General features: G+C 47.1%; 8 protein-coding genes across 8 annotated transcripts; 5 read left to right on the top strand and 3 right to left on the bottom strand.

Moving 5' to 3' along the window:
- Positions 1 to 1,374: 1,374 nt before the first annotated feature.
- Positions 1,375 to 2,648, top strand: F4807DRAFT_78793 (scavenger mRNA decapping enzyme). Its single transcript, XM_048003490.1, has 2 exons — positions 1,375 to 1,539; positions 1,674 to 2,648. The coding sequence occupies exons 1-2, from the start codon at positions 1,464 to 1,466 to the stop codon at positions 2,585 to 2,587; spliced, it is 990 nt and encodes a 329-aa protein (XP_047854457.1). The 5' UTR covers positions 1,375 to 1,463; the 3' UTR covers positions 2,588 to 2,648.
- F4807DRAFT_78785 (uncharacterized protein) lies at positions 2,649 to 3,744 on the bottom strand. The gene has a single exon (XM_048003489.1). It carries the CDS (start codon positions 3,397 to 3,399, stop codon positions 2,710 to 2,712), a length of 690 nt encoding a protein of 229 aa, XP_047854456.1. The 5' UTR covers positions 3,400 to 3,744; the 3' UTR covers positions 2,649 to 2,709.
- Positions 3,745 to 5,068: 1,324 nt separating this feature from the next.
- On the top strand, positions 5,069 to 8,072 carry F4807DRAFT_424939 (hexokinase-7). The gene is made up of 3 exons (XM_047997926.1): positions 5,069 to 5,920; positions 6,044 to 6,061; positions 6,119 to 8,072. Exons 1-3 carry the CDS (start codon positions 5,739 to 5,741, stop codon positions 7,524 to 7,526), a joined length of 1,608 nt encoding a protein of 535 aa, XP_047854455.1. The 5' UTR covers positions 5,069 to 5,738; the 3' UTR covers positions 7,527 to 8,072.
- Positions 8,073 to 8,130: 58 nt separating this feature from the next.
- On the top strand, positions 8,131 to 11,216 carry F4807DRAFT_424936 (major facilitator superfamily domain-containing protein). The gene is made up of 5 exons (XM_047997925.1): positions 8,131 to 9,097; positions 9,279 to 9,588; positions 9,679 to 9,961; positions 10,026 to 10,050; positions 10,114 to 11,216. The coding sequence occupies exons 1-5, from the start codon at positions 8,542 to 8,544 to the stop codon at positions 10,959 to 10,961; spliced, it is 2,022 nt and encodes a 673-aa protein (XP_047854454.1). The 5' UTR covers positions 8,131 to 8,541; the 3' UTR covers positions 10,962 to 11,216.
- Positions 11,217 to 14,191, bottom strand: F4807DRAFT_424930 (pre-mRNA splicing factor component-domain-containing protein). Its single transcript, XM_047997924.1, has 2 exons — positions 11,934 to 14,191; positions 11,217 to 11,873 (listed from the first exon to the last, which is right to left on the bottom strand). Exons 1-2 carry the CDS (start codon positions 13,938 to 13,940, stop codon positions 11,544 to 11,546), a joined length of 2,337 nt encoding a protein of 778 aa, XP_047854453.1. The 5' UTR covers positions 13,941 to 14,191; the 3' UTR covers positions 11,217 to 11,543.
- Positions 14,192 to 18,240: 4,049 nt separating this feature from the next.
- Positions 18,241 to 19,953, top strand: F4807DRAFT_78671 (terpenoid synthase). Its single transcript, XM_048003488.1, has 4 exons — positions 18,241 to 18,796; positions 18,957 to 18,982; positions 19,039 to 19,292; positions 19,342 to 19,953. Exons 1-4 carry the CDS (start codon positions 18,370 to 18,372, stop codon positions 19,757 to 19,759), a joined length of 1,125 nt encoding a protein of 374 aa, XP_047854452.1. The 5' UTR covers positions 18,241 to 18,369; the 3' UTR covers positions 19,760 to 19,953.
- Positions 19,954 to 20,231: 278 nt separating this feature from the next.
- On the bottom strand, positions 20,232 to 21,388 carry F4807DRAFT_78661 (uncharacterized protein). Its single transcript, XM_048003487.1, has 2 exons — positions 20,602 to 21,388; positions 20,232 to 20,536 (listed from the first exon to the last, which is right to left on the bottom strand). The coding sequence occupies exons 1-2, from the start codon at positions 21,101 to 21,103 to the stop codon at positions 20,439 to 20,441; spliced, it is 600 nt and encodes a 199-aa protein (XP_047854451.1). The 5' UTR covers positions 21,104 to 21,388; the 3' UTR covers positions 20,232 to 20,438.
- A 1,014-nt stretch (positions 21,389 to 22,402) lies between these two features.
- Positions 22,403 to 23,670, top strand: F4807DRAFT_460223 (uncharacterized protein; the record flags this gene model as incomplete). Its single annotated transcript, XM_048001495.1, has 4 exons — positions 22,403 to 22,526; positions 22,580 to 22,702; positions 22,759 to 23,558; positions 23,611 to 23,670. The coding sequence occupies 4 exons, from the start codon at positions 22,403 to 22,405 to the stop codon at positions 23,668 to 23,670; spliced, it is 1,107 nt and encodes a 368-aa protein (XP_047854450.1).
- Between the last annotated feature and the right edge of the window lie 239 nt (positions 23,671 to 23,909).

Here is a 23,909-nt window from a genome sequence, read left to right as displayed (position 1 = left end):
ATATGCTTCCGGTTACGCTGGTTGTCAGCGTCGGTAAAGTCATCAATGCGAATTGCTCAGTGCTTTTATGAAATTATCAACTTATGCGAAAGTATGAAGGCATGGAGTTCATGGGCCAATCCATTTAATATTATGATTTTAACATGTCAGCATTGTAAGGCGCAATCTCCCATGCTGACCGTAACCATACTTTATTTCTCGTCGTTACTTGAATCTATCAAGGTACCATGTATGTCGATCTAGATGGGGTTATAAGTAACACGATAACTTTGGTAATTTCTTGGACGACACGTACCATTATGCTAGGAAATTCTTCGCATGAACCGAGAACGGGCCGACTGTTACGATGGAGCACATGCGGAGCCGCTGTAGAACGTAAGCACTTAAGACACCGAATGTCAGACTGTCGACGAAGAATGCAGAATAATTGATTGGAGCATCGACTTCATCTATGATGCCCCTAGAAAGAGCTCTTACTCATAGCAAGGCTAGGCACGTGTCCGGCCCGAAAATGTCGCGACATGGTCCGACAGCCAAGTGACATGCCGCCGAGTTGTTTCATCATGGTGGACTGTGCCTCGTCACTAGCAACCGTGTCAGCCTATTGCGACCATGCTTAGGTATACATTATTATAACTTCTCTTCTAAGAAGTCTGAACAATGTGGACCTCGACAGCGTAATTTGGTAGCTACACCGCTCCATAATGGGTCATGGCCATCCTCTGTATCTCTCAATTCCATCACCCTTCATTGTTGGAGGACTGGGAAACGCGCGCGCACAATCAAGTTTCCCATGTCCGAAGTGACTAAGACTTCAAGCCTTATGTTTCGGGACCGGATATTAATGGTATATAAGGCCTAGTCTCCCAGCCTCATGTAACGTAAGGCCAGTTGTATGCCGGACAGTAGAGGTTACATTTCGGAATTCTTATTCCTTGACTAGTGTTCCTGGTTCAAGGCAAATTCCGAGTGGCTGGAAGTAAATAGATGACTTGATCTAAGTTGAGGTGATGTTAAGTGTGAGATCGAACTAAAGCGTGACGTCGGTGTTTCAGTATTCTCTTGAGAGTATAATCTCATTAATACCCACGCTATTAATGGCTTTCAAGGTCTTCATGTTTGGTAACGACCTAACTGATAGGCGCCCGGATAGATACCAAGATTTGACCGGAATCTTGTCAACTCGTTGATAGGTATGATATGTAGGTGCGTAGAAGGAAGTTAGATATAAACGAAATATGTACGTACTAGGTACCTACCTTTCGGATCCGAAGGATTGCTTTCTCCAAGGAGGCACGGCCCGCGGGGCTGGGCTTGACCCATTTTCTTGCTGCACCTACCCGTTCATATCGATTGAGGGGTAGCTCCGATAAGAAGTTACAGTCCAGCGTCAAGGGTCGTTCTATTTTAACATCTTCCGGACTTCCTTCTTATCAACTCAGAACGCGCAACCGTCTTCAAGCATGACTTCAGAAGAAAACAAACGTCGCGCTGAGGCGCTAATTCCTAAATTTCACTTCGAGCGCATATTGAACCAAGGTATGAGATTATAATGACTGGGGTCTTCATTGTTAGTCCCTCCAAAATAGTGTCTAGCATGCGGAATAGTATCGTTCGACGCTGGTATATCGCGGATGGATTATAGAATAGAAAAGCTAACAGTTTTTGAAAAGATGCGGGAGGGCGGGACATTACGCTATACGGACATGTCGACTCGCAACCCGCCCTCCTAATAATAGAGCGTGCCCCTTTCCCCGACGCAGAAGAGTACCTCTCTGTCTTGCCCGCCAACCTACGAAGTATAACGAACCTGGGAAATAATGATATATATTCTTGGTTCCTTGCCTCGGGCGGACCTATTCTCAAGGACAATGAGAACGACAGATTTGCCGATTTCAAGATTTCTATGATCTGTCCCTGCACAGATAAGCACATTAAGAAGCACAGCAGACAAGGCTTCCGCTTCGTCACGGAGACACCGGAAATCTACCACGAAAAGGTGCGGCCATATATGCAGACGAACCGAGAGGAAGGAAGATTAAACTGGGTTTTCAACATTATCGAAGGGCGAAAAGAAGTCGAAGACGTTATTTACAGGACGCCGCTGGGAAGAGACGGAGACGAAGGTTTCCTGATGCTGCCAAACCTCCACTGGGATCGGAAAACAATCGACGCATTGCATTTACTGGGTATAGTCGAAAGACGAGATATCTGGAGCCTGCGAGACCTCAAAAAGAAACATATCCCGTGGCTTAAACACATGAAGGCCAAACTCATAGACGCCACGGTCAAGACGTATCCTCAGATCGACACAGATCAGCTGAAGCTGTTCTGTCATTACCATCCAACATATTACCATTTTCATATCCACGTTGTACACGTCATGCTAGAGGCGACTGCTACTCAATCGGTCGGAAAGGCGATCGGATTAGACAGCATCATCGAACAGCTCGAATGCATGTCAGGAGACAGTGAGACAGGTATGGATAGTGTTTCGCTAAGTTACACGCTGGGTGAGGCATCGGATTTATGGACGGAAATATTCGAACCACTTAAGAGCTCTGGTAGAGCTTCTCAACCGCAATAATAAGGTCGTTCACGGCCGGCCCGTGGTCACAATCTGACCACTCCCCACCGTCTCTGATGCAATATACTTCCTCGTTCAATCGGACCGTGCAGCTCTTGGTAACGCCCGCCTAAATAAATGGATCAGTTAGAAATATCCTCTTTGATTTCGATTTTCATAATTTCCGTGAAACTTACGCTAGAGGTCCTTGCTACGCTTTGTCTCAACAGTTCTATACCGTAGGCCCCGTTATCCTTAGTAGCGCATTCGTTCAATTTCTCAAAGTCAATAGCATGTTCCAGAGCGCAGTCCTCGACTAGCTCCCGCTGCGGAATCATCTTGTAGTCTTTCGTCAAGCACATGGTGAAGCCGAGGTAGATCTTGGGATCCGGATATAGATGATGCGCGCATAGTTCGATAATATTTCCCATACATTCTCCAGGGCCATGTTTGCAGTCTACACCGTCGTTTTCTGTGGGTGTCCCAATGTACGATAAGGTAAAGTTGACTTTTTCATACACACGCATCATAGCAGGAAGCACAAGGTCTTTAAGACAGTCCCTAGCGTCGGGACATTTGCTCATGATATGTGCTTCGAGCGGAACGAGCTCTCGGTCTACCGATATAGGTCGGTCGGTCGTCGGGGATAGATGCGACTGGGCTGACTCTGGAACGAAAAGAACGGCATAAGACGATATGACTCGGAGGTTGCACACTGCATAGAGGACTGTGGCGATGAGGGCTGATAGTAGGAGTGGCCGGCATCGACGTCGGGCGCGGCATTGCATCGGCCGTTTCTCTTCCGTGATGGGAAGACTGATCTTAGCAGCCATGTTGTTCGTTTGGTCTATTAATTAAGCTTGTGGTGAAAATGTGAGATCTATCGACAAGTCCAACGATACATATCGTGTGTACCAAAAAGAAAGAAGTACTGTAGCTAAAAGCAGTAAAACTAAGTGAATAGTCGTTGGTGTATGGCGGTGGTAGGTATGATGATTAGTGATGCAAAGAGTCGATCGTGATCAGCGTTAGGCACGGGATTAGCCTAGATTGGAACCGGTCCAACATTTGAACGAGGGACCCCTTTCCCGATAAGATGAGCCTCCTGCCGGTACCGTCCAAAGATCCGCAGGGAACAATTAACCGTTAATTAACAGTTAATTTATGGTTTGAAAAAAATAAACGTTTAAGAAAAACAAACCACTGAGTAACCATATTTTTATATAAACGTTTATATGCATTTTAATATTTGAAGAAACTTAAAACGTTTGAATATTTAATCGTTTATTTGAAGCTTGAGATGTACTTAGACGGGAAGGCCATGGGAGCTAACGGGAGTGACGGGAGCAGGTGTAACGTTGGGACCAACAGGTAAACAGGTAAACAGGTAAACAGGTCAGGTCAGGTTGAATCTATTCAGGCCAGGCCAAGCAGGCCTTCTACGATATCTACAATCACAGACTTACCTCTATTGCAGTATATCTACTGCAATACCTACTTACCTGGCCACGCAGTTGAGGCTCAAAATCGAGCACTGCTGGCAAGTCAGTCAGTCACAGAGTTCCTGGAGTTTCTGGAGACGATCCTGGTGGGTCCTAGGTAGGTAGGTAGGTAGGTTTTTGAAGACTTCTTCAAAGACTGGACCTTGGAGCACTTGAAGTTTTGAAGAAGAAGAAGGCGTGTAAGTAGGTGGGTGGGAGCAAAGTCTTATTATATAGAACTCGAAGGCAAGTAACACAACAAGATCAAAACAGTTAGACTAGAACGATTGGAATGGCTACACACACCTTAGGATCAAAGGTTCAAAGTATCAAAATGGCTACACACACCTAGATCAGGATAGACTAGGATAGATCAGGATACCAAAGTGGTTACACACACCTATTGAAGCTATCGTCAACTAGAAACGGTCGTTGAAACTCGAACGTTTAGAAATATTTAACAATAGAATGCAAGCAATCGTTTAATTTTATAAACGCTCTGATAAGTAAACGTCAAATTAAAATAAACCATATATTTATGGTTTAAATAAATAAACCATAAATTGACGGTTAATTGTTTCCTGCAGGTCTTTGCCAAGTACTGGAGCTCATGTAGCCCCCCGTACCTGCGAACGTTGCTCAGTGCATGCTCAGTGCATGCGCTAACGTGTATAGGAATGGTGCGACCGCTACAGATGTACAAACCGACCGAGTCAGGCGCCGTAGGCTCTAAGAAACAGGGAGGTACTTAGGGGTACTTGGGGTGCATGCCTGATTGTATCTAGAATCGTGGGGCATAATGTGGCTGAAGGCCGACCCTGCTTTCAAAAAATGCGATACGAAGTACAACTCAATGATTCGATTGTACAGGATAGGACTGAGAACGATTACGAGTTTCTGAGTGGGCATCAGACTAGAAATCTTGACATCTAGCCTCTAAAGTTCGAGGAACCCACACCATCGATATCGATTACTTCAAAGTTAGTATGGTTCAACGTTACCAATCTCTTACTTATTTCGTGATGTCTTAGGGGGGCAACTACCTGATGTTTCGATATTATTGCTTTTACCTAAATATATATACTTCAACTATACTTCGACCATCGTTAGGTGGTTGCCAGCATTACCAGCGTCCTTCATCCCTTCCGTGCCTACGGAACTACCCACGCATGTACCTACTCCGGTACCCAATTATATCCCTGCAACTGTAACGTTTCTAGAAATCTAGAGCTGCTGATTCGGCAGTTCTCTCTGACTCTTACTATCGATCCAATTCATCGACATCCTGAATCGAGTCTCTTGAAACCGCCAGACATATAATACATATATACTTATACGCATACTCACCCCTTAAGAGGTAGTGAGCTGTATCTATTCGATCACGACGACTCACTTTTCCGAGTCATTTATGCGACTACGACTACGACTACGTTTACGATAATAAATACATCTTCATATTCTTCATATTCGGCGCTTTACATAATTACATACCTAACTGAGGTACCTTACCTATTCGAATTTAACATAGCATTCCGACTTCTACATACGTCTCATCGTAGACATGACATCGACGTCATCATCGTGTCCTTGATCTACTAAACTTATAATTCTATAATTTACATCCATATCTCTAAACAACCCTACCTAGGTAGGACACAGAGAATCTACAACAGACACACCCAAGCGCAGCCATGAAGAACGATATAGACGGTTTTCTCAAGCCTCTGTTCATTGATGAGGCAAAGGCACACGCACTTGCGCATGAACTATGCCGATCATTTCAACATTTATCCGCCGACTCATTGGACCAGTTCCTCCCAACCCCGATATCTGAGTCGATATTACGGCCTACTGCGGGAAGAGAGAAGGGAAGGTAAGTTGCTTGAGAATCTAGTCTACGGTTCGGTGTTGTTATAAGTCCAAGCTTAAAACTATTTCACATTGGAGTTCCACGTCAGATGTCAAGATATCTTCAATAAGCTAACTTGTATTACAGATATCTAGCCATCGACATGTACGCGCCTAGTCAATTGAAATCATTGCTCGTGTAGTTTTCACTAATGTTTATTAGTGGTGGTACTAATTTGAGAGTCGGCTTCATCGAGTTATTGGGAAATGAGATCGGTGTGAATGGCAATGGTGCCAATAGCGTCGCCAATGGCTCTAATGGTGCAAACGGCAGCCTGAAAAACTCGCACTCGGAGTCATCACCTAATATTCGTCGAGTACTCGAGAAGTCGTGGCCGATCCTGGAAGTCCTTAAGAACGAAAATGCCGATTCATTGTTTACATGGATAGGTAGCTGTATTGCAGAAGTCGTACGCGAAGGGTGCGAGGAATTCAATCTACCTCGCGATCTCGAACTTCCCATGGGGGTTACATTCAGTTTTCCGATGGTACAGGATACTTTATCCGATGCGACGCTGATGGCTATGGGAAAGGGGTTTGCCATCACGACCCGTCTGCATCTGGGAACTCACTTAATTAATGGATACGAGAAATCCAAAACCCCGGACTTACCTCCCATCAAAGTCGCAGCCATCTTGAATGACGCAGTTGCGACTTTAGTGTCCTTCATATATCAATCCAAGGAGGACAGCACTCACAAAGCAGCGATGGGACTCATATGTGGAACCGGAAGTAACGCGACAATACCCCTGAAGAGAAGCACCCTCCACAAAGATAAGCAACTCGGAAAAGTCAAGGTTCTGAACGGAGATTCGACCGATGACATGAAGATCGCGGTGAATACCGAGTGGAGTATCAATGGAACTGCGCCACCTTTGCGGAAGTTTGGCTTGGTCAGCCAGTGGGATACGAAACTGGATTCCGAAGGCGAGGCACCCGGCTTCCAACCGCTAGAGTATATGACATCGGGACGATATCTGGGCGAACTTGGACGCCTGATGTTATTAGATTATCTTGAGCATCACTTAGACATCCCGGCACACACTTTACCCCCACGGCTCTTAACACGATTCGGCCTCACGACCACATTCCTGAGCCATTTCCGACCACCGAACGCGACTGCACTGCTAGAGAAGCTCGAAGCTGAGTTTCCATCCTCGACCACAGATTCTTTTCGATGGACGGAGGAAATCGCGCTGGTTTTATATAAGATATCCAAGGCTATCGAAGTTAGAGCTGCCGGTATCGTCGCCGCGGCTGTTATCGGATTGCTCATATGTGCAGGGGATATCCCTCCGCGAGAGCCGCCTCGAGATTCTACGAATGGCCAGGCCAAACTAGAACGACAACCCAAGGTTAACCTGATCGTCGGTTACACAGGAGGTTGCATCGTGCATTTTCAAGATTATTTGGCAGACTGTCAAAAATTCCTCGATGCTATCATTGAGGCCGAATTTGGAGAGGACGCCCCGGTTAGGGTCGTATTGAGTCCTTGTCACGATGGTGGAATTACTGGCGCCGGTGTGTTATGCGGTGCTTCTCAGGCAAAGTCTCAGGGCACTGGCGTTTAATGTCATCATCACATTATAGACTGGGATATTTTGGAGTTGGGAGAGGCGAGGCTATGTTCGTACCATAGTAGAAGGGCGGAATTGGGTATCGAGGTGACCACAACATCTCGTTATAGCAACAGTGTTTTCCATAAGACATGCATTTTTTTACATCTAGCATTGATTTTGGTGTTATCCATATTTACACTTTGGTAAACCCTACCTTAGCATTTGACCAGCATTTCCTGGAATGCCTCGTTCTAGGGATAACAATAACTTGCGCCACAAGAGCAAAGCTTCATCTTCATTTAAGGCAGGTCAAAGAAAAAGGACAAGCAAAACTCGCTTGTCGCGGCATGAGGCCTGTCAAAAGACCATGAGCACTGCCACATTTAGTGCTCGATCTTGTCACTTCACCTACCCGGCTAGGTTGCCGGTGTCCCCATGCAGACGATGGTGAGTGAGGCTCAGACTAGAACTAACTAGGGCGTATAGGGCTTGCTATTCCCTATACCGGCGAACTCCAACGGAGTCATGGGGCACACCTAACTTACCGATCCTCGGCGCTAAAACGGTTCCCCGCATAACGCGGGATCGCCATGCATTAACACCACCCACTTCCTACAAGCAGTAGAACGTAGGAACCACGGTTGGTTACCTTACGGGCGCCTATCGTGTACTATAACTTCCCTTTTCCAGGCCCGCGCAGGTGCCACTGATGAGCTCTTTTCCTTCTATTCCTCTCACCGACTTGCCCAATTCCTCTGTCCGGGAATTTCGCTATTAATTGACTTTTCACTGCTGTCACTTGTCCGACTACTAGAGGATTCCGTCACACCTTTTTCCCTTTTTTTCCTTTTTTTTTCCGAGGGAAAACCAACCGCATAGGTATAAATTGAACCTTGACGGTGCTTAGTGTGGTCATTGGATCTTGGGGATCCCAAATGAACCCGGCGAGCTAGTGAAGCTTGAGACACCTTACTAGGCCTAACGGATTTTTTTTTGAGAGATCTCTTGGCGATCTCGCACAGAAATCATGACACCTATGAGGAACGGTGACGGCGGCGGCGCCCGGTCGTACGGGCACGACCCCGAGCCTGCGTCTGAGTGGACGGCGCTCCTCGGGGATTCGAGGACCAGGTACACTCAGGAACCCGGACCAATCACGATTCCGCGGACGGGCACGGTGGACGACGACTACGGGAGCTCGAGCGACGACCTGGACCCGAACGAGGCGGACCTGCTGATCGCGCGCAGCTATACGTCCACGGGGTCCGGGCTCGCCCCCGAATCCTTCGAGTCGGCCTTGCTTAGGGGGCGGAGGCGGTCGCGAAGCTCGGCACGGCGGGCGTCGACCACCAACCGGAGCATGGTCTCGATATCTCCCAGACCTATACTCAACGTGCATCATCAGATTCACCGGGAACTCCTCGACTCGCCGTCGTCGGAAGGGAGTCTAAACGGCGACCTTGAATCAGCCCATGTCGAACATGACAAATCGCAACCTTCGTTCCTCATCGATACGGATAGACGGAGGTTTTGGATAGTGTTTTTAAGCATTATGCTTACGCATTTCATAGCTTGCTTTGATGGTGAGGATCCTGCTATTTTCATTACATGTTTATATCATTTCTCTTAAATTTATTACTCGAATGTCTCTTAACTTCAGCAGCTAGGGTCATTCGCATGATATTTGGGCCTTATTGCTAAAAAGAATATATATAATCCTTAAATACCTTATCAATTTTGAAATTTGGTTCTAACACGGAATAGGCACTATCATGGCGTCGTCTCACCCGGTCATCACAAGCTATTTCCATAGCTCCAACAGTGCTAGTTGGTTATCCACCGCTTTTCTACTCACGAGCACGGCATTTCAGCCCGTGATCGGCCGACTATCTGATACTATAGGCCGCAAGCCGCCGTACCTCGCTACGACGGTCATATTCGCGCTTGCGACACTATGGTGCGCGCTGGCGCAGAGCATGACAGGTTTCATCCTCGCCAGGGCTGCGTGCGGACTCGGTGCTGGGGGTGTGTTGGGCATGGGGAGTATTATAATTAGCGATTTGGTACCCATCGAGTAAGTTCTTCGGATCATTCTACACGGCTTTTAGTCACCAGGGAGGCTATGGTTTATTTTGGGTGAAATATCGCTAATCAGCATTAAAAGGCGCCGTGGCTCTTACCAAAGCTACGTCAACATTGTGTACGGACTAGCCTCAGCTTTAGGCGCAGCTCTGGGAGGTCTGATGGCAGACAGTCTCGGCTGGCGATGGGAATTCGGCATCCAGGTTTTTCCTATCGTCCTTTGCTTCGTCGTAGCCTTTTTCGGCATCCCGGGGGATCTCGGTCTGCAGAATAAGCATCAGTCATTCAAGGAGGCTATGAAAGCTTTTGATTTCCGAGGATCGATACTCCTAACCATTTCTACTACGTTTCTCATATTAGGATTGGTACGTTTGTTTTGAAGATACGCAACGATTATAGTGACTATTTTTACTAACTCAATCTTCACAGAACCTCGGAGGTAATGTACTGCCCTGTAAGTTGATCGCGTTCTTTCAACCCAACTAGCGAGAATACTAAAGACTAACATACGCATAAGGGACTCATCCGTTCGTCCTATCCTCACTCATCATCTTCGCCATCTGCTTCCCGGCCTGTCTGTACGCGGAATCGAAGCACGAGCGCCCCATCATGCCCCTGATCCTGCTCCACAGCTCCCCGCGCGCCAACATCATCTTCTCCAACTTCATCGCCTCCTTCCTCCTCAACGCCATCCTCTTCAACACCCCGCTCTTCTTCCAGGCCGTCCTCCTCACCAGCGCCACGACCTCGGGCCTGTACCTCGTCGTGCCCGTCGCCACCGCCAGCGCCGCCGGCACGCTGACCGGGTTCCTCATATCCTGGACGCGCCGCCTCAAGTGGCCGCTCACCCTCGGCACGCTCTTCTACCTCTTCGGCACCATGCTCCTCTCCTCCATGCGCCGCGGCTGGCCGCTCTTCGCGTACCTGCTCTGCCTCGTGCCCTCGAGCATCGGCCAGGGGTTCCAGTTCCCGGGGACCTTCATGGCCGTGCTCGCCGCGAGCGAGCACCGCGAGCAAGCCGTCGTCACCTCAACCCTCGTGCTCTGGCGCGCCCTCGGCTCCGTCCTCGGCGTCGCCTTCTCCTCCCTCGTATTGCAGAACGCGCTGCGCCGCTTCCTCGCCGAGTACGTCGTCCCGCCCGCCGGCGTGCCCGACCCCGCGGCCTGGAAGGCCGCCCTCGTCGAGCGCGTGCGCGAGAGCGTCGAGGCCGTCGCCGCGCTGCCCGCCGGCGAACTCAAGGACCAGGTCGTCGCTAGCTACGAGTCCGCCGTCCGGCTTACTTTCCTGTGCCTCGTGGGTTTCGCTGCCGTTAGCGTGCTTATGATTGTGCCTGTTAAGTTGCCTAGGTTGGGTGGTAGGAAATAGGAGGTGCGAGAAAAAAAAGATTAGAGAGCTAGAAAATCTGACGAGACGTTATGTTATAAGGTGCATAAAGTGCATAGATCTAGGTAGGTTAGGTACCTAGGTATCTAAGGTATTATGAGACGAGAATTTGGAGGCTGGTTAAAATAATTAGGGCATGCATGTCACGCATATTTCGGGTTATGGGTATCATTAGGATGTACGTTAGCAAATGGTTTAGATAGGTAGCGTTATTATTGGGATTTTTTTGTAATTCATTGCATTATTACCGTGCCTCGGACGATTTGGATTACAGTACACTGCAATGATTCGGGCATTCTCTTTCCATGAGAGGACATACTGTTATAATCAGCCCCTCGTCTCTCCCTTCACACTCGTCGGAGTTAGTGAAGACATATGCAAATAACCTTGCACCCAATGCTTTTCCTTCTGTACCACACAGCTTAGCAAAATCAATGTATAGATTCGCGTGTCCCCTTCTTTTAATGCTACTCTGCGGAGTCGGTCGTGGAAACGGCACGCGCAAATAATGTAAATACAAGCCTCTATTCGGATCATTTTTTTTTTAGCCTGAGGATCAGGAAGCTAATGGAATCCATTAACACCGTTCGTGAAGCTGTCGAGTTCCTCCTTAGTTTGACGATACGCCTCCTGCGCCTCGCGCTCTCGGCGAGTGATATGGCCGACCTCTTCCCTGAGAACTTCCAGACGGCTTTTAGCAGCGATCTCCTCTGATACTGCTAGCGTTTTGAATGCGCTTAGAGCGAAGTTGGCTTTCTGAAGTGCCTCATACGCCTCGCCCATCTTCGATCTGAGTGTCTTGGCTCGCTGCTGGTAACCTCCTAGATGGAGCGCCAGTTTCTTCTCAAGCTTCGAGCACTTTTCGGCAGTCTCCATTGTGGACTCTTGTACTGACTGTAGGAATTATTGTTAGCAAGGGCTTACATAATAAGTCGGGACTATGCTCAAACTTACCTCAAGGGCTGCTTTCATAGCTGCCACCTGTTCTTCCTCGTCGTCTTCATAGCAGCCCAGACCCAGGAGTGCGTTGCTGCCCTCTCGCTCCCAGCATGCTTGAATTTCTTCCGGCTGGGGCTTGGTCTTAACTTCCATAAGGATCTGCAAGCGCGCTTCATCCAGTGAGACGTCATCAATTTGCTGTAGACGGGCGGGACCGACGCTAGGTTTTGAGCCCGGAATAGGGAACTTTACGGCATCGTTTGCAATAAGTAAGGCAGCCTCTTTAGCAATCTGCGCTTCAATAGGATCAGGAATCGTAGATGCTTTTTGAATGAGGGCTTCCACGTTGACAGATTCCGGTCGAGGAAGCTCTTTCTGCATAACTTGCGTGCGTCGCTTTCGCTCTAGTTTCTCTTGGGCTTCTCTGATAGCTCGCTCTCGTTGGTCTCGTACTTCCGCGTCCTCCTCTGTCTCATCTACATCCATAGCTTCCTGCTGCTCCTCGGGGATCTCAAGTTCCCATTCCGTCTCTTTTGGTTTTGGCAAAGAAGCGAGGCCTTGCTTGAGTTGATGCTTCACTGACAACTCCCTTAGTCGCATGTCCTTGGCGGTGCCTCCGACCATAGACATCTCCTCATCTCCAGAATTGAGAGCAAAGTTGTCTCGAGGAGTACGAAGAGGGGTCTGTCCTGGCCTCCGAGGAGTAGCACCTCCGCCGTTCATACCAGCTCGTAGAGGGGTAGCTAAAGGATTAGGGGTCGACATGACTTGCTTTCGAGGAGCGGCCCCTTCAAACCCAGTAGAGCCGGTGCCTTCTTGAAGATCGGCATTCTCACCTCCCAATAACACCGACTGGTTCTCGGTCAAAGCTCGAATATTCTTTATTTCGTTCGCAATTCGATCTTGCTGGGGGGGTGCCATAGGAGTGCGAATGGGAGTTTGCGAGTTAAGAGTAGAGTACGTGTTGACGAGTCCTCTGGTAGCATCATTCTCGCTATTCTGAGCAAGCAAATTCGCGCGCTCGCCCATCATGCCCATCTTGACGATGTCTTCAAGCTCGCCATCGCTCACTTGGGGGGATGGAAGGACGAGAGCTCGTCTCTTACTGCTCTGCTCAGCTTCGCGGATCTTCTGCATCTGTCCAGCCTTTAAGGCGGCCTGCATAGAGGCGGAAGGGGCCTCTTTGTCATTCTTCCGTCTTTTTCGCTCGGACTCATCGTTCTCGTCCCCTTTCCTCTTACTAGCAAGTTGTTGTTTACGGGGGTCAAAAGCTGCTCGTTGCTTTTCGTTTCGAGTCATCTCCTCTGTAGTATCGTAGAAACCTTGAGCGGGTGCCTTCTCGAACGGGATGTCTGCATTGTAGTCCATTTGCCCCTTCTTGCGCGTGACCACCTTAATGTTGATGCCAGCAGTCTTCAGTTCTCGCCGTTTCTGCAAAGCAGCAAGTCGACGAGACTCTTCTTGTTGACGTTCTCGAGCCTTTCGTTTAGCCTTCTTTCCTTGGGTATTCGCCAAGCGAGCACGCGCCTCGCTCAGCATTTCCTTCTCATCCTCATCGAGGTCGATGGTATCAGGCTTCGCAGGCTTGCTCTCCGGATCCGGGTCAACCTCGCCGGGCCGGAGTCGTCGTACATCATCGGCTGTGGGTGCTTGTGTTTCGCCACCTTCGGGGCCGGTAAGTCCCAGGCCGGACGACTCCCGTTGCTCAGCCTCGTCGAGGAGTTTCTGGTAGCGTTCCAAGCATTGATTCGCGGTACGGCCGACGATAGGAGCGATGGTTCGCCATTGTGTGGGCATCAACTTAGCTAGATGCAATAGCTTCTCATCCTCTTCCTTGCTCCATTCGATCTTCTTAATGCTTGGGTCAAGCCATTCGTTCCATCGCGCCTTGCATTGCTTCGGGGTCTTTCGTGGCAACAACGAGGAAACACGCGCCCATTGATTTAGACCGTACTTCGAGACGGACACTTTCAGAATTTCATCTTCGATGTTGGTCCAAACTCCTCCCTTTACGACAGGCATCTTGGCTACGTGTGCGACCGCGTCGCAATCGTAGGAATGGGCCGAAAAGTTGGAAGATAGTATGCTGCAGGGTCGTATATGGTCGTAAAGAACTTGTGAGCGATGCGGAAAAGTCGTTAGAAAAAGAAAGGAGCTGGAAAATCAAGTAAATTAAGATGGTGAATGATGCGGAAGAACAAACTTCATCGCAAAATTGACTATCTTGAAATTTACTATACCGTTTAGTACTAGGTGGTTGCAAGGATGCGCGCTGAAGCAAAGTTTGTGAGGTGAACACCTTAATTGCTTAGGTAATTGGGAAGTGACGAAAAGAAATTTCTTGGCGGAAAAGCCTTACGTAAGTAGTGGGTCCACAGTCCTACCTAGTACGATACCTGAAATATTTTCGACACATACTGTCATGTGACATCCTTAGTATTAGAGAACACCTTGTTGAACCTTAAGTTAATTACCTTAGAACTTAGAAGAATACAACATCAATCTACCACTCATAGCACCTGGTCTTCTTGCTACACGTACTCGCCTAAGCAATGGACGATGTAGGTTTGCTGTTTCTGATACATACCTAAGTAGGTATGTACCTATTCAATGTTTACATATGTAGTTAAAGGTATAGCTATGTATGTTGAGTTTTCTATCTTTCTAAGGGTACCTACCGGGCAGCCGGATACCTATGATCTACCATAGGCCTCGAACGCCACCCACGTCCACCCCAAGTACGTGTGCCTTACAGGAGGTGACCAAGGAATTGTATACGGCTGGAAATCTTTAATATATTGCCACAACAGACGGAACACTTATTTACGAAATTTGATTTGCAACAGGGAGCTTGACGATTAATGTCCTGTTGCAACGTAAAGGCTAGGTGTTTCATAGACTAACCTCCGAAATAAGTAAAAGCTGCGTACGCGATGCACCCTGGAACTTCACACCTCCCTATAGTACCGAGGTAATTACCTCAGCCGCCATCGGAGCAAGCCAAACTAACAGTAAAAAGTAAACCACACCCAAAGCGCTCTAGCAGTATAAGAATTTTTTATACGCAATGAAGGGTTTTCAATATTCAGGTTTATATAAAACCAGACGAATAATTGAGGAAAATTATCTTACAATTTATATCAGCCACTACAAGCTTATCCTACAAGTAGTATGTAGTTATCTCGTTAAGCTTTAACAATTTTAACAAACAGTTGATTCTAGATAAGTGCCATAGATGCTCAGGCGAGGGATAGGGCATCGATATTGCTAACGTTGGTTTAAGTCCACTGATGTCTGCACTCCCACTCGATGACCAGGATAATTCACCATGAATGACTTTGGTTACAAGCTAGCGAGAACCACGTGAAGCGACTGCACGAATCAAGTCGCAGTAAAGTAATAGGTGTAGCCGCGAATAACATTAGTAAATACCTGGAATCGGCATCGGAGCTCCGGGGGGTGGAGTGTACAATGATAATCAGGGAAAACGACCGATAAATCTGTAAGTGATATGTATGTTGCAAGCGCCCGCAGGGTCGATCAAGAATCCTGTAATGAGACAAGACACCCAGGTCCAGTCATATGCGGAGAGTCGTACTGTTCCGAGAAGCATAGTCCATGGTCTAGACTCTACCACCAGAGGGATCCGCAATCAGCAAAGGATTACAAACAACTACTTCTGGTAGTGATCTAACTCAAGAGCGTGCCAGCCGTAATTTACCCCCGCGTGGAGGTCTAATCGATGTCGGTAGAGGAATGACCTTGGCCTACCTTCGGGAACGACATGGCTAGGGAATAAGCACTATTTTCGGTTGCCGCCGAGTGAAGGATTGTGCAATGAAACAATCTACGAAGAATTCACAGCAGTGGGACCCAGGGGAATGGGATGCCTGCTATTAACTGATGTGAAAATGCATTTCCCGCGGAGGAAATCATCGTAGTCTAGTTCGGATCGGTCATATGCTAGAGTCAAGACTTGCCAACTAGGGAATATGTGACAGGGCCCCGCTATTCAGCATGATGTGGCCCGCGGGACCGTCCGGGGTCGTCGAAGGGTCTTGCGGCGAGGCCAATTGCAGCCAACTCACCGAAAGCGTTATTCACCACTATCCTCGCACTCACCATCGCACTGGTCATGTTTTACGGTTGCAGCACATCCGTCTCCTCGGCATACATATGTAGGCAGGGAAGAGGCGAAGGGCCCAGTATGAGGGATCCTTTGGGCCTTGAAGGACAATTGCATCCACAGTCGTCAGATCCTCTCATCCCGAAGGTCGGTCCAGGGGTGCAGTTATAGGAGACATCGGCCGGTTCGGTCCACGAGGACTAGGGGGTCCCGGGCCGGAGCGCCAAGGAATGCTATGTTTCTTTGACGGGAACCCGAGAAGAAGGCGCGCTATGCGAAGGACCTTTCTCTTCATCTTGCGTATAATTGCATATCTAGTAAATAAAGACACAAGCTACACACCTAGGTACCCAGTAACCTTAGTATGCTCTAAAGGTATGGTTCGAAACCTTAGCCTAAGTCAAATTGCACATCTAGTTAGTTTCTTTGAAGGTATTACGTGTACTTAGACATGTCAGGATATTTATGTTTACTTACTTTTTGAAATATTTATGAGACGAATCAAATTGTTCCAATTGCGAGATCCGGTCCAAAAAGGTCAATTGTATCTACCAACGTACATTATCTGTATGTCGAGTGCTAGGTAAAGTAAAGAGAGGGGGAAAATAGGGGTAACATGATGTGGGGCACTCGGAAGTTTAAATTAGGTATCCTGTCACTATCTGATCAAAGTTAGGTACAGTAATTCCTCGAGCCATCAGATTATTTACATGGCACCTAGAAGGGCAACTGAGGCGTTTACTCACTACCTAGGTAGGTAGGTGGTACCGGAAACAGATGCTGACCTATAAGCTGCACATCTTCAGCCTCAATAGTGACGTTGACGAAAGCTTAAGTTTATTTCAACTTTGCAACCTCAGCTGAGATAGGTAGGTACCTCAAGTGCATTTAATTAATTAAAGCGATACACGTAGAAGCCATCTAGAACACTTCGCAAGTATGCGGACACTAACTGTCAAACTGCGACTGCTTTATTCTGATAGGTGCCAAGGTTCCAAGACTGTTCAGGTTGCAAATTCCTCCGGGTTATCCTTTCTCTCTGCTGCCCTATCTGATCCCTGTTAAGGTTACGGGTGTTTCCACATGCGGGTGTTCCACAGCGGGAGCTAGGGGAAATGCCCCATACTAAAACCTCCCAGGTTCTTGAAAGAACCTCGACTCTTACCATTACCGGTAGCGATATCAACTAGGCTTATCTATTGGCTACTAAATGATCGTCATATAGGTACATTTAGCGAATAAGTCGAGAATCACCTGTTTCTCTAGATACGCGGCGATGCCTGTAGAGGTAATGTAACAATAGGGTGATGGCCGATGATTGCTGCAGCTATCATACCCATCATACATATTTTCCTTTATTTCATCCATACCTCGTATGAGTAAGCTGTTTAACTTACTTAGTTTTAGCTGCGTGGTACATAATCGACCTTTGAGTTCTATCTGGAAAATATCTTCGTAAATAAGACACTATATCTGGTTTCAAGCCTGACATTTATTATAATCGCAGACCCCTCTATCATCCGTCGACTCCTTGATTGGGTGCCATAGCGGCCTATTCACGAGCAAGGTCCAAAGCAAGGGAATACCGATACGCTCCCCACAAGCAGATGCTCCGGAGTAAAATTCGGGTTTACTAAGGTGACGAGAGGATCGCTTTTGCTTGCTTAGTGTGAAAATTAAGATCCACAATCGTCCTCCTCGACGATAGAAATAGTGTACAGCAACGGGCCTGGCCTTGCGAGGTCCACCCGGCTATGCAAGTAATTCAGTTATTTCTTGAGCATTCTAACAACCTTGGAACCTACAAGGGCCGGGTAGCGGCTTTCCAGTGGAGGAGACAATCCCCTGACTCACAGAAACCGATGATCTCCGGCCTTTGGTTGAATGGATACGGACCATGTCGCTCGTTCACGATCTAGCCAGATGCCTGTAAGAATCCCTGATAATCAGCCCTTCGATAGGTGCAATTATCAGAGATCCTTTACCGACCTAATGGTCTATAGGTCATCCGATCACGCAGAGTATCCATCATATACTACTCATAGGTACTATACTCAATATTATTGAAGTTTTTGCCTATCACCGGCCAGGGTATATGCATCTAAGCCATGCCGATATCAATCTATACGTCACCATGTCTTACCTCATGTCACTAATCATCAAACGTACCTAGTTAACTCTCGATCATGATTCCCCTGAGCAAATGGGTATAACGAGTCTTGCCACGGGTTGCGATGCCGCACCAGGTATAAGAACTACCCTCCATATCCCGTGGGTTTCTTGTCCCTCCTGATTAGACATCAACTTCTCGAACACGTTTACAGGATGCGACCAATCCCTTGTGCTTTTGATCCCGTTGGGATCTCGTTTGCCTCAGAGGGTAAACAGGAAAGCTTTGAATTTCTACGGGAAGCTCTCTCTCATCCCGTACCAGGCCTCGAGAACTGCAATGTTATCCAGCCGCTTTCCGTGGGGGTGCCGTGGCCAACGTCCTTCCCTGCCGCAGCCCAGTGCAAGTATTGGAAGGACGCAGAAGCTGCAGCAGCAGAGATGATGGATGAGATCGTAGCCTCCTCGCCGGAACAGCAGGGATCATTGCCGTCAGAGATGGCTAATGCAAGCAAGAAAGCAGCTAAGAGGAGGGAACTTCTCGACACGTCTGTATCCGCTCCGATGAACATGTTCCCGGCAGCGAATGCCGCACGAGCAAGGATAATGGCCAAGGCAAACTTACTCATCTTCACACACGACGGTAAGATACATATACCTCATTATCTCTCAACCTCGTAATGACTACACTTTGATATCGTTTCGCTCGTTTCTTTATAAATGAGTGTGTACGGCCACGTGGCGGCCAATTGTACAAGTTTAATTCATAATATCTTGTCTAATATGCTAACAAATTGCCTAAGATGTCATTGAATCCGCTACGGTTGAGGTATGTGACAATCCCGTAACTCTTCATATATCGGTAATTGCTAACTGCAATACTAGGTTCCGACTATAATTGATTCTGCTTTTGCCGATACTGTTGGTTCAAATGGAACGGGTGCGGACATATTGTGGAAAAACAAAATTTTCAAGGACTTCGCAGATGAATGTGTCAAAGAAGATCCAGTTGTGGGACCGACGTTCGTGAAAAGTATACTACTTTGGGTGGAACACACTCGCAAACGACTACCTAGTTCTATGACCTTCAATTCACTCGAAGAGTACATTGATTACCGTATCGGCGACTTCGCCGTTGAGTATGTTCTCACCCGGACATAGTTTGGTACGATGGCTAACCACGAGTAGATTCTGCGATGCAGCTATAATGTTGACGTGCGGGACCTCCGTTTTGACCGAGGCTGATATGGAACCTCTCAATACTCTACACCGACTCTACATGACCCATTTCTCGTTGACAAACGATTTATACTCTTATAATAAAGAGCTCTACGCCTTCAACGAGAGTGGAGCTGCGCTCGTAAACTGTGTCAGAGTTATAGAACTACTCCTCAATACTACGCCTCGATCGGCGAAGGTCATTCTCCGGGCATACCTGTGGGATCTCGAACTACAAATCAACGACGAGCTCTCTCGGCTCTTGAAAACTGATCTCACTCCCGATCAAAGGCGCTTCGCACGTGGTATGGTAGAAGTGTGTGCAGGGAATATCTTTTATTCTGCAACTTGTTTGCGATATGCTAAGCCCGGTCTGCGAGGTGTTTAGGATGGTTTAGGAGTCGGGAATGGAGCTTGGTAACTGCCACAGCGTAGGCGTGTCGTAACAACGACTTTACGACTTTCCTTGCTGACATATGGGGTTATCTTTAGGTGAACGGGATTTAGATTAGTTCTCTCCTATTTGTTATGCTAGTCAGGATATTTAAATTATTCGTAAGGCAAGCATAGGTACCTCCTAAGTAGATATATCATACGTGCTTACCTATTGAAGGTCCCGTGAATAAATTACTTGGGTAGTAGGTAAGCGGAGGATAATCTTATTATTAAGTAGGTAGGTATGAGCAGCTTAACCAACCGCATCGTATTTACACCCAGCCCCTTTTCCTACCTAAGTAGTACACTTACGGTAGGAGATAGTTGAAACCAAGGCTCATATTGTTTTCTCGTCCGGACTCCGGACCCTATTATGATCTTTTTAATGGAATCACCAATATTACCATGTATTTGTGCTAGAGTTAGCTTTATTGAATTTAACGAGCGACTTCTTACATACTAATACAAAAATACGTCCAAACACCCAGTCTCAATTCTCCCCCATCCCTCTACATCTCCCATATTTACAGTGACTAGATATCTCTTACAACGGTAAAATAGGACTATAAGTTCTTTTTACTTCCAAAAAGCCACTTGAGCCTCCTCATATCCGTATCCAGACCCAAATTAATTTAAGCCTTCACATTCAATCTCTTGACGAGGTTCTGGGCATAGGTCTTGCAGTTGTACGTTTGGTGATTGTATGTGTGGTCTTTAATCTCTTGCGTGGCTAAGTAGGTAATATTGTTAATATCATAAATATCATGAATATCCCTTTGGGAGGTAGGTACTCACCAGCATCATGGACGGAGTTAAGAGTCTTTCGTCCGTCGATCTGTCCCTGGTATTGAAAGCTCTCCTGAGGCATCGTAACATATGGCTCCCAATACTCAGAGATTGCGGCACCGTCCCCATTCGGGTGTTGCTTAATCCAGTCTTTGCTGGAAAACTCGAGGCCAGCCTGGTAGTATCCTTTGCTGTTACCGACGACGACGTCCACGTGATTACCACCGATGTCCTTCATCATCTGGTTCAGACCCTCGTGGCTTATTCCATGACGGTTATCATATTCCACAGTTTCTTTGTCGGTTCGAATCCAGGCGTGGAGTTTGGTATCATCCTTGCCCTTCGGGAGGACTGGGTTACGCTTGAGCAAGTGAGATTCTTCCTCGATAGAAAGGTCAGGAGTATCTCTTTCTATGCTGAGGTCTCGGGCGTGAGAGCGAACACCTGCGGCCTCACCAGATACAAAGGTGATAAGGCTCGCGATGAGCACGAGAGGGGTCTGGAATCTCATTTTCGTAAAATTTCAAGTTGAAGACGCCGAGAGCTAGAAACTGTTCGATACTCTATGAGAGTGTAAAGGGTTGATTTCGAATGTTGGTGATAATATAAACAATATCTAGAGAATTGAAGTGGGATATTGAGATTCTTATAGCCATTGGAGTGGAAGCAAATCTCTACTCGTCCCTTTAGTGAACATGATCGCCTTCACTGCCCCTCAGTCTGTAAATCCAACATCGTTTCGTACTCCAACCCAACGATAGTGTTTCCAATGACATAATTCAAACTTCAGTTCGTGATGCACCATCTCAGCTTCTCTGTCCGCTGAACTCAGCTGACATCAGCGAGTCCAATTGACTAAACGAGTAATTACTGAAATGGGACGAACTGACTTCATCTTCACCGGGACGAGCTGGGAAATTGCCCCTATTTCGATGGATTCCATTGTCTTGAATAATTTCCACTTCCGTATCTTGCTCTTTATTGAACAAAACAAGGTAGCTGGCTTAATAAATACGTATTCTTTTCAAATTCCTTCTGGAAATATTGAAATGTTCTGGCCTGTTAGGGCCTCGGCTAATGGCTGGTTCAACCTGAAGTAGGGGAAAGGGGATTAGACAGTCAATTCATTGAGAAGAGAAGCGGTCTACTTTGAGTTACTTGATTCTAGTTATTTGAATGCGCTTGTAGCTGATATGAATATCGCTATTTAGGTACCTAGGTATATACCAATCTAGGTACACAGTTGTTAGAACGTTGGCTGCATGGAAATCCACAGTGTAAGCACCATATGCATAGGATGGCTTCCCCTGATGTCCTTTATTAAGCCGTGTTGACCATATGAATCCGTCGTACTTGATTTATGTTATGAATCAGGCTTACTAGTAACCGACTGTTTTGGGCTGTGTAGCAATAAGAGATCTCGATTCGATGGTGAGATTATGTAGATCTCCTCGATAGTGTGAACGCCAATAAGGATATTGTTGGTGCCGATAAGTTGTTAGTCAGCTATAAGCTAGATGTGACGACATTTTCAGGCGATTGGTGAGACTATTTACCCCTGAATCTGAGTGAGAAATACACAAGACATATATAGTAGCAAGAAGTCCTGTAGATCGGATGACAGGCTTACTTCCTTACGGCAGTGCCTACCTTAGTAATTTAATATGACATCACGTGTTACCTGTGACTAATCATCACTTTCGACAAACCACTACATTTAGTCGTCCTCCCTTAATTGTCTTCTATATTTCTCGTTCTTGACATACTATACGCGTTCCTGATCATCCAAAACACAGTATTGGCTGCCATTATGGAGATCGAAAAGAACTGTATCATAAACCCCGAGAGTTACGACAAGTTTGAACTCTCTAGCAGACGCAAATCATCTAATGAAGAAGTCTTGGACTTCTTAGATCGCGACCTTATGAACAAAGGTATGATGTGGTAATCCCAAAGACTGGAATGAATCTCTCTTAACTCGCCTCAGATGCCGTGTATGAAAGATTTACGGAGAAACTCTTGAAGAGATGGATTATCAAGGATAGGGGAACCAGCGGAGTGGAAACGCTCAGACAAGCATTTCGCAAACTACGCGATGCCGAAACGGGTTGTAGGTTACACTCTTATCTTGCGACTTGGTCTATAAGACTGATGGTGTGGTTGCAGACCTTTCTCAAGATAGGTTCAAAAACTTCATGAACGAGAAGTGGCCTAGATTTGGGCTTGCCGAATCTTCGGAAGGGTTAACACTACTATTCGACATCTTTAGCTGGCATGCGTTTTTTCCTTTTCCAGCATCACTTACTGAATCGGGAACGCCTTGCATAGATGAAGATGCCTTTCTCCGCGCAATATGCTTGTTAACATGGGACCCCGCACCGCTATACGAACCTAGGTTCTCAGGTGCTCTTCATAGTGCAACATCGGGAACCTGGGGGCCACATAGCGGCTGGCTCATCAGTAAACGTGGCAAAGACGGCAGCGATTTCCTTAGACGCATTTTTCGGAGCATTGCTGTCCCCAACAGCACCGTCGTGGGCAATGAGACGACGATCCAAGTTCCTCGATTCATATACCGCCAGCCTCGGCGGAAGGGACAGAAACCCAAGGACTCCGACTCCGAAGACGATGTAGGGCAGCAGGTCGTCGTCATGGAAATTGAGAGTGAGCGAACAGTCGATATACAGGATATCATCGCGGAAAATCCGCCCGATGAAATTCCCAAGACGGCGAATCCACTTCGAGAAAGCTATAGCCCTGCCTTGCCGACTCTTCCACGCCATCCCTTTGATCTCACTGACCTTCATGTCCCGACTACAAAGCTAGTAACTCTCCTGAATTTGATGAAAGCGGTGAAACCTGGAGAGCAGGGTACAGTACAGGGTTTGATCACTTCAGCGGAACAACTGGGAAACGAAGGAGAGCTCAACTGGGAGTGGTTTCAGGCGGTGATGCTGAATAAAGCCGTAAGATTCTCGAATCTAAATCTACCTAGCGATTTACTAACCTCAACCACAGGAATTTGTTGCAAACGCTTTGCAAGAGATCGTTGGAATATTCAAGGTTAAGAGAGTATGAGCTCAGGTGTGGCCAAGGCCCGGATTCAATTCATCAATGGATGATTTCCATTTAAGTGTACCAATAGGCTCTGAGTGTATCATAAAAGGTATGTGCTTATAATGAGCAGTCAAGAAAAGGCTTGTTGTGTTTGATATATGAGATACTTGTCGAAGTTGTAAACAGACAAATGAGAAAGATGAACATGGAAAGTAATGTACTTGCCTCCTGCCCCTAGACGACAGCTGTGATATCCGCCA

This window comes from Annulohypoxylon truncatum, assembly GCF_022578515.1.
Source record: "Annulohypoxylon truncatum strain CBS 140777 unplaced genomic scaffold F4807scaffold_15, whole genome shotgun sequence".
Taxonomy (NCBI): Eukaryota; Fungi; Ascomycota; class Sordariomycetes; order Xylariales; family Hypoxylaceae; genus Annulohypoxylon; species Annulohypoxylon truncatum.
Note: the sequence above shows the minus strand (reverse complement) of the source record. Positions and strands in the feature narration are given on the sequence as shown.